This window comes from Mya arenaria, chromosome 11, assembly GCF_026914265.1.
Source record: "Mya arenaria isolate MELC-2E11 chromosome 11, ASM2691426v1".
In the NCBI taxonomy this organism is placed as follows: Eukaryota; Metazoa; Mollusca; class Bivalvia; order Myida; family Myidae; genus Mya; species Mya arenaria.
Genome location: NC_069132.1, coordinates 13,135,471 through 13,150,014, shown reverse-complemented (window position 1 = coordinate 13,150,014; position 14,544 = coordinate 13,135,471). Strand labels below are relative to the sequence as shown.

Below are 14,544 nucleotides of genomic sequence, written 5' to 3'. Positions count from 1 at the left end.
ATATATCATATGTAGGTTTCTGTGATTTATTCCCACTTAAGACCACGAGAGTTAAGCCTAATTACTGGACCACGGTGCGCGAATTGTTTAAAAGAAAGTTGAAATAATTGGTATCCAATTTCACTGGCATTAAATAAACCATATATTTAAAGACAAAGCACTTTCATCGAAAGAATGCAAATAGGTTGACAATTAAACCACTTATTTTCAATCATTTGAATTTTGTTTGAGCAGGGTGGACGTTTTTGCGTGCCATCTATGCGTCAGCGACCGTGAAGTATTTGTTATACCGTCAACATGCATGTCAGATTTTGTGGAGTTTTTATATAAATTGCATGTCCAACCTTTTATTTGTACAGAATGGATCAATATTTCATTATATAAATGTTGTGGCTATGCAAGCTGATGTCAACGCTCGTCATTTTTTCGTTGATCAACTTAGTGGTTGGTATCACACACAGTTTAGCCAGAGAGCTGCGTTACTCGCTATACAAGTGCGTATTATCACTGTCAAGATGTGGACAAAGTTTCATGTTGAGGTTTTCAAATAGTGTTTAACTTAAAGCCAGCATAGCAGTTTCTGCACGTCATGTGATACCAAGTATTTTTCTTGACAATACGTTTTTGACCTAAATACAGACATGCTGGAATCTATTTAAAAATAATAAAATGATCCAGGATTCCTACGCTTTCCAGTTGCCCATATTATATATACAATTGTCGTCGTCGGCACGTTGGATCGTTCCTACGTCCTCCAGTTGCCCCTATATGTATATATAATATACAGTGTATACAATTGTCGCAACGATAACGAACAAAGCATAAGTTTCGTTATTTTATTTTTTGCTTTAAATTACTTTTTTCTGAATAGAAAACAAAGCATTTCAGACAAAGAGGAACAATTTCTATGAAAATAGTAAATATATAATATAGATCTTCAATTAACAAAGAGATAACATCAGTATTGCAGAACATATCTTTGAACTGACTTTAGCACATAACATCTTAATACAACTTATTGCAGTGTCGAATTATTCTGTACACATTTCTCAGAAATGATCGGCAAGGTTTCTATTTTAACAATGCCCAGTACAGAATGATGTGCGCCTGGTTGGCAACTTTATCAAAGTGGTTTGCGCCTGGATGACATTTTATTTCAAGTATAAGATTTATATGGAAACTAAAATTGGCATTAATATTGTTTTGAAAATCCTTACCATCAAATGAACACGAAATATATTTGACGAACGCCGTACACATTTATGAACTACGGCTTGGATTTCAAAGGAAAGAAGGCTATAATGCTTGTTAATATATTCAATCCTGCTTTTTATCAAATAAGCTAACGAGCTATGGAATAAATTATGTCTTATTTTGTCGTAGAATATAGTAAATGTCATATTTCAACAGATAAATCAACTTGCAATGAAGACCGACCAGTGTTTTCGGAGATCAGCCATTGACTCCTAAACTATGTCACGGTGTCAAATGTAAGGACATTAAACCATTTAAGCAGCAGTGCATGCTGTTATGTACATATTATTTGAAATTCATTCAGCAAAGCCAGCCGAAACAGCAAACATATACATTGTATATTTCTATACAGCCAGAAGCAACAGGCTATATACATGCAATTGAATAAAGTTTTGCACACATTTGACTCACAGTTTAGAGTTTTATATGGAATATAAAATGACACACATAAGCTTTCCAGCTCCAAGATTTTTTTAAAGATACAACTTCTTTCTAGATCAAGATGTTAATGATAGAGACATTATTGTATAAGGGACCTAACACGCAAGCCGGCGACAATGCTTGCCATTCTATCTGTAAACAATGGTATTTTAAGACTATTTTAGTCCGTATTATCTTGTTTACATCTATTACTGATGACCATTATAGTCAACAACTTTGGCTTACTAATACATTGACTATGCCCACAATAGCTTGTAGCCGCATACCTTGGTCGGACATGTACACGCTATGGTTTACATTTACATTAGCACGGTAGCCTTCTTTCAAAACAATGATGATTGTTGTTTACGTAAACAATCAATGCCAATTATCAGTGTTTCTCTTTCCAACTTCCCAGAGTATCACATACATATAGATAGTGCTTATCCTGTGCTGAATCATTGTCGATATTGACATCGACATTGTTGAACGGTGAGGTGTTAGAACAAAACACAAGATATACAAGTGTTACATCTGCCCAATATTCCTAGGATATCAGGGGCTTGGTGCTGTTACCAGAGTTAATACAAGAACCCTACCACCAGAAGACGTGAGTCTTTAGTCAGCCCGACCACCCTTATACAATAAGTATAGTTGTCAACTTATTAGGGGTTATAGTAAGGGGTCATAAGTGCGCACAAAACATGGAAAACGGTGCATTTGTCTTCAAAAAAGATTCGTTGATATGAAATTATGCTAAATTCACAACATACAATATAAGCACCTGTAGAAACAAATTGATAACAAAGAAACAAAGCATTAAACTAAACAAAAACGAGTAGTCTAATGTGTTCCTTGCCAAGCGGAAGTTATGGAATGGAATGGTGTGACTAACAAACAAAACATGCACGACAATGTAGCAGGCGTCCGCGGCCGCCTAACGGCCAGACCGGGCCTGTGGAAGCGGAACTAACACACTAACACACATGCACACATACGCATGGCCTATCTCACATATCTCTCACTCTTTTTCACCTTACAACATTTGATCTTTGATCATATGAAAGACTTTGTAATAAATTACATATGTACATGAAAATAGAAAATATAACAATTATTGTAAGCATCAAACCATGATCAACTTTCACATGTTAATGAACTTGTTTAAGTAATATTGCCTTTCCCGGTATGAAACACTGTCACGTATCACGTCACTATCACATGAAGGCCACCACTCATCTATTGGGCTGAAATGACCTCTATTTTCAAGCGTCTGTGGTCACCGCGCAAATGTATCGCGAGTGACAGTGACCAGTGATCTGCCGCACGGACAGAGTCACAATCATACAAAACAACAGAAGCGTTTCCAGCCCACCTTTTTAACACTGCAGTCTGACAGAGGACGCATCGGAATCACAGGCTGGGGTTTCTTTTCTGTCCGTTTCTTATCTTTTCTTGACCGCCTAAAACTTATTCTCCTCTTAATGGGTTTTGGCTTTTTGAAAATGTCAAGAGAGGAGAGAATTGCTGAATCGAACACCTCCTTAAGGTTTTTCTGCGTGAGCGCGGAGCACTCAACATAGTCTATTGCGCCGATGCGCTCAGCGAGCTGTTTGGCTGTCTCCTCGGTGATTGGTTTCTCGTTGTAGTGCGCGAGCTCTATAAGTACTTTGACGTCATTCCGGAGGTCGCACTGTGTGCCGACGAGGATGATTGGCGCGTCCGGGGAGTGCTTCCGCACTTCCGGTACCCACTTGTCTACCACGTTTTGGTAGGATGTTGGGCACATCACGCTGAAGCACAGCATGAACACGTTCGTCTCGGGGTAGCACAGGGGCCGTAAGGAGTCGAAGTCGTCCTGAAATGGCAAAAAATAAGAGTGAGGTCGTGTACGTATATGTAAATTAACATGTGAAACTGCGTCAATAGCCGTCTGAAGTAAAGAAAGACATTCCCAAATAGTGTGCGCTCAGTTCTTAAGCTTTTTTATGCATTAATTTGGTATTGAATATCACATGAAAGAATATTTACTTTTTGATTGTAACAGAGTCGCTGAGTGTAGGCTGAACGAACGTACTCATCCTTAAGCGAAATTTCATATTGGAAAATGGAATGCAAAATAGCAATCATTAAGCGGCGAATTCAAATTCAAGTTTGTTGAAGATCATTAATCACAACAGCGGCATCTTTGGAAGCTATTACGACATCAAACTTTCATAATCACACCGGACAGATAATGGAAGATGAGCATGGGCTGGGATCACTGCGGTTTGCCCGATCAAAGACCCTCCGCTGGGCTCCCCATTCAACACCATGAGCCCGTACAACAAGTTTACCTACACGAGGGCTTAAACAACCTTAAACGTTGGCTGTTTTCACCTTGTAATGCGATCTGAGAGCTTCAAAAGGCGGTCCTCCCTCCAATCTGCAGTAATTACCCCGTGAACCCGGGTGAACGAGGCTACTTCACATGGAGCAATTGGAGCCCGAGAGCCCGGGGATAAATTTACAAGATTTATGACTCATTTAACGACCATTCTGTTCAATTGAATAGGCCTACCTAAGTAAATCACATTTGTAAACAGAAGTAACAAAACAAGACATCCTACAGCTTGTAACTTGTACCAAAACCAAACTGGCAAAACAATTGTATACGTTATAGCCGCATATCACGACCACTACATTCAAGTTGCTCTATTTTGTAATCATTGCTAAATATACATACACATCGCGTGATATCTTTGGCAAATTAAGAATACTAAAGTGATTAATGCAAACTGCTAGGGCAGAGCACCTTTGTAACGTTACAAGTACGAACATTGTGACCAAACATGGCTGGGATGAGAATGTACCCATGTTAACATCCTTTCTGTGCGGTGGTGAACGACCATGTTCAACACCACAGGTATTTCTACATGACAACTACAAGGGAATGATATAACATTGCATGTCTGCATGCTAGCAATGGCCAAGGTATTTTATATCAATGGCCAAGGTATTCAATATATGGCGTGAAACGAGTTTGCGTGAGCAATTTCATTGTAAACACTATTTTTTGTGAAAATGGACTGACACCTGTTTGAATTCAATGACTTTCTGTGACAGAATGTTAGACCTTATTCATATTTGGCGGTAGCCTTTCGTGATAGATCTTGTTAATATAGTCACCATTAATGTATAATCACCTTAACAAGCATGATTATCATTAAAGATATGATTTATATCCAATACAAATACACTGTCACCTCAATGTGCCCACTTTAAATAATATAAATGTTCAAATTGTGCTGAAAAAAAGCCGAATATTGTGTACCATTTTGTTACTTTTAGTCAGAGAACAAACGTTTGATTTGTGCATTTACTAAGGCAGTAAGTGTTATGTTTGAATTAAAGTTCATGATCATACCCGATCGTAAGGATTTAGTATTTGGGCCCAGTATTTAAAGCTCTTAATTCCTTAAAGGGAATTTCGTCTCCATATTTCCGATCATAAAATCGTAAGAGATCAAAGAACACGAAGCAGGTTTTACCAATGCCAGTCGTAATACGATTGAATCGGCTTAGAAAACAAGAATTATAAGTTCATTATTTAGTTGCTAAATTTAAATTCTAACCTTACCGCAAAAATGACATAAAAGTGAAAGGTAACACTATTTTGAAAAGCAAATCCTATAAGGCGAGTCAATCTGAATAAAGTCATGCACATATGATTACAAATAATTAAACAATGCAATCCACCCTCCATGGCTGGACGCTCGACATTCTAGACGCGCCAGGTGGCGAGGCTTCCATGGCTCGAAAGCTCCACGCAGGAGCGCGGCCCGGAACTGTCAGCTAGTTCAGGCGGGCGACCGTTGACCATTGTCTGTGATCACAAGAAGTGAACTATTGACGGCCCTAAAGTTCCAAACCCGAATTCCGATTGCATATATAATTACAATGTTCGGTGTAATTAGGTATATACAGCCTTTTGAATTTTTTTTCTCCAGAAATCTTAAGTTTGACTATTTAGGAACTTAGTATGAACTTGCATGTATGTAATACATGAAAGGGAGTTCCGCCAAGTCGACAAGCGCAAAGCTCACAATTTACGAAGTAGTGTACTTTTTGATCATCCAAATATACGAGATCAGTGCAAACTTCAAAAGAAAGACGAACACGTCTAAATTACTTTGTTGCTATTTAAACACCAATTTCTTATGCTACTGGTTTGGTAAAGAAACCCATAATCGATCATTATAAGCTGGAAAAAATGAAAACCTCACAATTCTGAACAAAATAATGCTTACAGTTTTGGTTTGAAAAACAAGTGTCATGTAAGATTTGGTTGAGTCATAGGGGCAAAAAACTGTGTTTGTTCAGTTGACGGATGGCTTCTGAACCGCAGCAAGTGTGAGAACAAATCCGTGGTTCGGTCGTGTTCTTTCTGCACAGCGGATATGTTACGAATATTAATATGGAAAACATTCATTCAAACTTTGATGATCACTCGGGTAGAAAGATAAACTTCATATGCACTGAGCTTCTATGAATATTTCAATAAATATAAATGAGATCATTTACTGAGCTTTCCATGTCTTGGCGTGATAAATAGCCATGTTTGTGAATATGTTTGGTAGTATTTACAGAGCTATCCGTCTTAGGGGGTTTAAGTGTTGAGGAAAGGCAGCGGTGATACGTTTAATGTGAACAAAAACACATATCTCAAACAAGGAAAGGCTCGGTTATGAATGGGCTTGCAGACAACTACAAAACAAGTGGGCGTGGCGGAACCCATACATAGATTCGATCAGTTTATCGTTAGCTTTAAGGGGGTCAAAGCAAGCAAATATCGGTCGACCCTGATCTCAGATCGTACATTAAAATCTTCCATCTCGCATACATGGCTCCCGGAACCCACTCAAAGGTTCAACCACGACAGACCGGAGGTAATCACGTTTGCCTTTTCATATTGAACACGACCGCAATCTGATAACTTCTGCTCGCTAATTGATACGCTAAAAATTATTGTTATAATTAAAGGTAATCTTGAATTTGAAGGCATGATTTTAAGATCAGCCATCAAAACTCACAATGCAAACAAACGGCGAAGATGTTTGTCAAATACGACTAAAAGCTATGAGCGACCAACTGAACGAATGTTTAAGTGCTGAGGCATGCATGGACAAAAGCATCTCCTAAATAAATCTCACTAACTTTGAATACAATTTCAATTTACTTTTCAATTGTAACATGATCAGTTATTAATCAGAAAATAGCGAACAATTATGATACATGATTCCGACAATGACGTTTATAAAAATTCGTAACAATCAAGATGAATTGTGTACAGAGAGAACCCCTCATCATGTAAGCACTCGGTAATATTAGCTTAAATCCCCATGGACCAAACAATTAAAATCGTGTGAAATAAATGTGAATTCAAATATTATGAAATCAGAAACAAAGACATTCCAGTGTTAACAAGACATTCCACGCAAGCTAAGAAGCCGGGGCGCTGGCAGTAGCGGCGGACCCGGGTCGGGGTATTCGAGGTTCGCAGACCGGAAAGCTATAAAGGCCTGAGAGGGATCGCGAGCGGCGCCAGCCTAGCGCATCCGTATAAAGATGATATCTCAACACGCCATTGTTCACCAGCAACCGGAGAACCTCGACCACAATATACACGGTGACAGAGGCTGTGTTAAGCCAACTTAAGATGTATCGTATTAACAACGCTCCGCCGTGTCACAGAGGGCAAAACTATGACAAACGTCTACGGGAACATTAATGCTGTTAGTAGATTAGCTGTTTTCAAATGTCCGCGACCCTTACAGTCAGTTTTGTCATGGCACAGTCAGGCAACAAATATATCTATCAAGACCCTTTCAGTAATATCTTCAAATAAACTTTTTGCATATTTTGCACAACCTCCTAAAGACATTTAAGGATGTTTACGTCCGTCCAACATGCGATATCGCAATATCCTTTATCGCGACATGAAACACATTAGCGAAAAACAAAAGAGCACTAAGTCAACCAGTGAATACTTGTACTGTGACATTATCCAATGTTTTATCCGGGCAATGTGGTAGGCTAGGATGTATTTAAGGATGTAAGAAGTTGGCTCTTACCTGGCCGGCCGTGTCGCAGAGCTGCAGCCGGATGGGCTTGTTGTCCACCGTCACGACCACTGAAATGAGAAACAATAACAATTAACAACTTGCATCACAAATATTCGAGGTAACCAGCACATTTCTCACAAGTCATACTGGCTTGCGTGGCATTGATAGCAATAATGATATCACTACAGGATTAGTACTAACTTTCATTTGACCATGTGTATGAAGACAAGGCTATAGATGTAAAGAGCTGGCATAGCTACTGCCTTAGTGTAAGCCCACATCAAGACGAGGGACAACACACTAAATACCACCACCCCCATAACCCAAACCCCCTACCGCAACCCGTACCCTACTCTGCCAACGGTAGTCATGCCAATGAGTACTGTCTAGACTCGACAGATGTTGAGTACCTGTTCCTTTATAACATTCACTTATGACTTTTGCTTGTCAAGGTCCTGATATTTAGTAAATGTCAATGAAAGAACCCCAAATAAAAGATAATAGTCCCATATCCGAAAATAGACAATGAAATTGAGGAGCCCAAATAAGGCTAGTTCAGATAATTGTTAGATATTGCTAATAGTCGTCTCAAGCCTTATATGACAATATTTGTTTTCTAGACTGTGCCAGTCCCGATCGAGGACAAGTTGTACCTGTATATTTGTTCTTATCTCATATTGAGTGGCAAGATACTTGTCAAGACTGTTCTCAAAATACAGATAATGTGTTTGGCTATACATTTATTTAAACAATGACATCATGTCCATGTGCAAATAATTGATAAGCCTGTTGAAAAATCGGCTGGCAAGATATCTACGTCGGATTTAATCAAGACTCTGTATAATTGTCGTGTAGATTTTCAACCAGTTTATCTCCTACAATATCAAAGGAATGATATGATGTGTATTGAACATTAGCAACATGTATATCCACGAAACCACCGTTTTCACATTCGTTGCATTTTGAAACATTTACAAGCGTTGAACAAGACAATGAGTCAGACGTAACAGTTTGACAGATCGAATAGAGCGTTTAACATGTAACGTATGTCTTATATACATGTGTCTTTTTACAACAGATTGCATTCAACGTCCCAGTGGTAATGATAGATGAGCACAAGTCATATTCGATTTCAGCATTACAATACACTATTGATGAATAGAGCGTTCAATGTTCCCATTGTATTATGAAGATACGCAGGTCGACAACGATGGCCCCGGGCGGCTTGTGATGGCACTACCGGCTCACCATACATCACCGTCTTCACAAAACAAAGGTTCAAAACCGCTTCGTTTGAACCATGGTCTTGAGCGGCATCGACCTAGCCGGGTGAACTGTATGTAAGGTTTTGAAAATATTCTTTCAACAAGGTCGACGACTGTTCTTTGTCCAAGTGTTCTGGAAAGTCGATGAGTATAATTGTGGTGGTTGACATTTCAGTTATGATATATAATAATTATTTCACCGTTTCTTGACATTCTAATGTGAGGTAATTAATATAAGAGCAGAAGTGGGTCAGCAATAGCCGATATGACTGACGGATGTTACTGGATTCAACTCGGAGAAGGTGTGAGAACGCCGAGGGACACGGAGACAGATAGTAGATAACGGCCTTCACAATAGGGCGACCTTAGCTGACCCGCGCTTGGGTGCAGGGTTGCCGGAGATCGACGCTATCTGGGTCGCGCAGTGTCCGACTGCACCCGGGCAACCCTCCGATCCACCGGCGATAGCACATGTATATCACCTCCGTATTGAACCCCAAACAATTGAATTGTTACGATGTTAAATGACTTCAAACACCTGAGTGAACCGATTATCTAATATTGATAGTTTATCTCTGTCCTAGACGTAGGCGTTCGATGGTTCAATCAGTGTTTAGTTTGAAAGAGACGAATTTGAACCTTTAAAGTAAAGATTATAGTACTATTTTCTTTGAACTTCCATTTAACGTTGATGGATGGCGCCCTGTGTTCTTCCCAAAGCCCTGGTGTTGGAGGACAGTCCATCATGTTAACCATAATGCCGTCTACAGAAGTGCGCTTCCATAAATTGCGGTCAATTGTTTGTAACCAAATTAATCTTTATGAAGTAGCTAAATCATTCAAGCAGTGTGTAATTTTGAAACAACGGGCGGTGTTGAGCTGCCTGTCATCTTCTCCAAAGTTTTCTTCCTATTTCCTTATGAACCATAAGGCCTGTGAACGTCAGTGGTCTGTAAATTGCGCTGGTTTGAAGCGTCTACAGGGCATGAGACTATTATGTTATCTACATGAAAGATTTATATGAGACTGATCATTAAAATGCACAACAAGACGACGTTAATTACACGGAAAATTAAACCACACTGCACACTCACTTGATATGATGTATTGCATCTGGTAAATATAAGAAATTGTCGACATTTAATGTGCAATTTCTGACATAAAATGAACGTAAATCTACACAACAATTCTCCAGCAATAAAAAGTGTTGTGTTGCTCTTGACTTTTTAATTCGGAAGCCAGCTATTTTTCGGATATTTTGGAATGAAAACATTGATCCGATGGTTCCCTGTACGTGCAAACTGTCTGGCTCTACCAGGTATCCAGATTACACAGCTGATAAGCAGCCCGCTTTGAATTCTTTCCCAGAAATGTTTAACCTCATAATAAATATTTCGGCTATAATCTATAAAAAGTGTGGATCAATATGCATAGGTAGAGAAATAAATAATAACGTTCATCTGCTGTCATGTGAATTATCTTACTTCTTTAATTCGTAATTCGCATTATATACCTAAGTATCTGAGTGACGTATCTGGGTATCAACATTCGCGGTGAAATGCGTACACAAAATGTATCATAATAATTAATTCAGCCACACTAACAATATTATTTTCGCATATTAGTATCAAGTTTTTAATAATTAATCAGATAAAACGGCTATCTGTCGCCTGGTTGGCGGTGATGCTGATGTGGACAGTGTTTGTTTACATGTAAACGCGATCCATGTAGTCGCGGTCTGTTATCACAAAGCTGGGTGATAGCGACAACCTCCTCCGACCGGGTAAGTCATCGACACTCGCGCTAGCTACCCGCTTCCAAGAAAATGAACAATCTCTTCCTACAAAACCAGCAGTCAACATTAGTGTTCATGTAAATGTAAATGTTAACCAGTTAGTTGCCGAACTTAAAGAGTTCATTTATACGAATTTGTTGTGACGGTTTTACATGTATACATGTACATTAAAACTGCGGTGACACATTATCATTTTAAGCTGTGAGCACAGGCAGTCACGATGCGGTCAAGAAACCACGAGTCTTCATTTTCAAATATTTTGACATGGGTGTCTTCTATGTGTGAAATTTGTTATACTTAGCCGTGAATATTCAGTTAACTTCGCCTCAAGACAAATTTAAATCTGCGTTCAGATTAATTACTGCATATCAATCGAAAAGCAAATGCAAATGTATCACAGCATTTATTTGCAATAAAAATGTCTTATGTATTTATAGCCAAGAGCAAAACTGACCAAACTAAGTGAACTTTCCAAAGGTGAAATGACCATCTACTGACTAATGCATGCTAATTGACTTTGTCAAGTAAAAACACTTTGATTATAGCCGATGTTTGACCGGGTAATTGACGAAAATAGACGAAGATCAATGCGAACTTGAGGAAACTTAGCTGCTGTCTGAACCATTTCAAAATGCTGTTGATAATAATATATTTTTTTTTCACATGATGACTCATGTCGAACCTTAAAATAAATCTTATCTACAAAATCACAGTCTCGAATTTTCACAGCCCATGAATGAAACGATGAAAGGTGAAACGATCCACTGGTCCGAAAACTTGTATTAAAGCAAGTGTTATGTTTTTAACTTATTAAAAATGTTTATTTAATTGAATGCCTTTAATAACATTTGTACTTTAACTAATTTATTGTATCTGATGGTTGTCAAACTATATAGAATAGACGAGTTTGGTATTTAATAAAACTATTGAACTATAAATGCCAAAGGGGTTGTCAGTTAAGATGTGAGGGTCAAAATTAGGGGTTGTCAACATATATAATCGGCAAGCCAATCTCTACATGACAGGTCAACAAAAAAGTAAAATATTTATATCAGTCAAAATTCCCACCCAATCTCTTTTGATTTCTTTAAAAAAAAATGTTGCAACATGTCAAACTCTACGTTTCTATGATTATGGTATTTTAATTGCCAATGGGCTCTCGTGTGTGAAATCCTGGGCTCTCGTCTGTAAATCCCTCTTCATGGGTAGTCATTGTTCTTGACCAGGCGCCAATATTTTTACAGCAGAAGGTATTTCACATTGTGTACTATGAAATTATTTACAGAAGAAATTTGGATTTTCGATGATTTTGCTTAAGACTAGCAGGTTATAGGATTACATATCTTGAAGCGCAACTTTCACCCTCTCGCACTGGTCCTATATACATGTATTGTTGAATGTCTTGATTTATGTGGGCTCAACATTGACAGTTTTACATGTATGGCCATGATATATCATTACCATATCATCAGATTATATTGTAAAAAAGCAGGGCACATCATTTACACATAAAAGTCATGAAATGACAGCAGGGATATACACTAAATACGTCGTATTTCAAACATATCGTCTTAAGACATGCATTTAAATGGCTTAAGGACATAGTTCAACCAAAGATCTTCTGCTGTAAAATAATACACTTATGCAATACATCGGTTTCGTCAGTTTTTAAGAAAATTTGAATAAACAGTTATCCAGTAAGGCAATTGTATCTACATGTATATTCAACGTTTAAATTTGCCTGGTTTCACTTCTAGCTACTTGCATATACTAGACTTAACATATTAATGTTCGTCCTTGCGTCTGTCTTACCTGAATAGTTATCGAATGCCGTCGGCATGTACTCTGTCGGGTAGTCGTTGATGGTGTAGCTGACTATGAGACTCGTCTTCCCGACGGCGCCATCCCCGACGAGTACACACTTGATGCGTGTTTCCGGCAGCGGGGATGGTGGCTCTGACGACGGGATGTTGAAGTTATGGTCCATCATTGATTGAGGTGGCATCGTGAACAATCAATCCTAAATACAAGTAAATGAGCACAGTGGTTTACGTCGACGTTATTTATATAATTATATTGTGTGATATTGAAGAAATCCTTTACACTGCCAACTTTTGTTGTATATTCATTTCTGGTAAAATATCCGATTCAGTTATACAATAAGATTAATATAAACACAAATACTGAACACAGTTTATAAAGTTCTCTCATGGACTAATATACTCTTTCAGCTGTTAACTACTTTTCATATACCAGCTATATCAGCGACAGGTGCGCTGATTGGACGAAAATCACGTGATACATGCACGTGACCTGTATGATTCATGATAATGAAACAGGCCATTTAAATGTTCATTCATAGAAATTAAATTTGTCACTTGCTTGATATATGGAGAAAATTGTTTTATTACCTGTCAATTGGAAATTAAATTTTGATCAACGTTTAAAAGTACACCAATTTCGAATAATTTAATCACTATGGTGCACAATTCATTTACACAATAATGATAAATCAAGCTAAAGAAAACTTTATTTAAAATTGGCTTGTGCAAACGGTTCTTATGTACATTGTATATGGTGTATAATATTTTGAAATACCTGCATGGTGATTAGGTGATTACAGTACTTTATTTATTATTTTCAAACATCAATAAATAAGCATGTTCACATTATGTTTCTTAAATAATGAAAAGCCTTTGTACAGTCGAATGCCTTACCTATAAACCAATAGTTTTACCAAATCAATTATATCTAAGTAATACCACGAATGGAATTATGATGACAAGCCTCCACGGGTTACTTCCCTTGTAAGTTTCGAAATCATAATAGGTGAAAATCAATGACAGTACAGAGACTTAAACAATATAATTACCTGTTTGGTGCACTATTGTAAAGCAAATTCCTCCTGGATCACTAATGAATAGTTGTATAATCAGAACTAAAAACGGAAGAATCACATGTGTTTATATCGTTGCAATCTCAATATATAGGCAATTATTCTTCATTGTTCTCAACATAATCGTTCACTCTTAAAAAGAGAGGTGACGTCGGATTAAACAAAGAATTACTCCCACCACTTTGATTGTCACCTTGATACGTTGTCACGCGCGATTGTCAAAAATGCCTGCGCGGCTTTTCTGATACCTAAATCCCTTTTGTCTCGCGATAATTCGATTATCTCAGGTGTCAATACGGCACAGAGCAAAATCTCAAACGCAAGAATTTGACAGCTTGAGACGATCTTTGAAAATCACGAATTATGATAGCATCAGCAGCAACATCGAGCATTGCATTAACACTATAATATTTTTATGTTCTTGTTCTATGTCTCTGGTAGTAACGTATAGCTTGCTCTTCAAAGTGATGTTGATACAACAATGACTCCGTTTGCAAGACATCGCTGATAATGTATAATAAATTGCGTTTACTGGGGATTCCCTTATAAAGAGGAAAACCTTTATCAATGCAATCTTAACAGGTTTTGTGCTGAAAATCTGTAAAAATATTCCCAAACATTTTGATAGATCCTGGTGATTTGACAATGCTGGATACACAAATGGTGTTTGCACGAAAACAGCTGTGTAAAACATATGCCACCACTCACCAATACAAACAAGAATCAAGGAAAACTTGGAGGGGGGGGGGGTTAAGACTCAATTTCGCAATTCCATTTTATCTATATTAAATAAACGTAAAGTTCCCCCAA

The 14,544-nt window shown here is 38.0% G+C and overlaps 1 protein-coding gene across 1 annotated transcript; it reads right to left on the bottom strand.

Annotated features, from left to right (window-relative positions):
* Positions 1-822: 822 nt before the first annotated feature.
* Positions 823-13,077, bottom strand: LOC128209224 (cell division control protein 42 homolog). Its single transcript, XM_052913161.1, has 3 exons — positions 12,651-13,077; positions 7,788-7,846; positions 823-3,532 (listed from the first exon to the last, which is right to left on the bottom strand). The coding sequence occupies exons 1-3, from the start codon at positions 12,841-12,843 to the stop codon at positions 3,017-3,019; spliced, it is 768 nt and encodes a 255-aa protein (XP_052769121.1). The 5' UTR covers positions 12,844-13,077; the 3' UTR covers positions 823-3,016.
* Positions 13,078-14,544: the final 1,467 nt, after the last annotated feature.

Coding starts and splice junctions, on each gene's coding strand:
- LOC128209224 (XM_052913161.1), bottom strand. CDS start 12,843: ATGCCACCTCAATCAATGATGGACCATAACTTCAACATCCCGTCGTCA. Junction 7,847..12,650: donor GGCATTCGATAACTATTCAG/GTAAGACAGACG, acceptor TTCTCATTTCAG/TGGTCGTGACGGTGGACAAC. Junction 3,533..7,787: donor TCTGCGACACGGCCGGCCAG/GTAAGAGCCAAC, acceptor TTGCCATTTCAG/GACGACTTCGACTCCTTACG.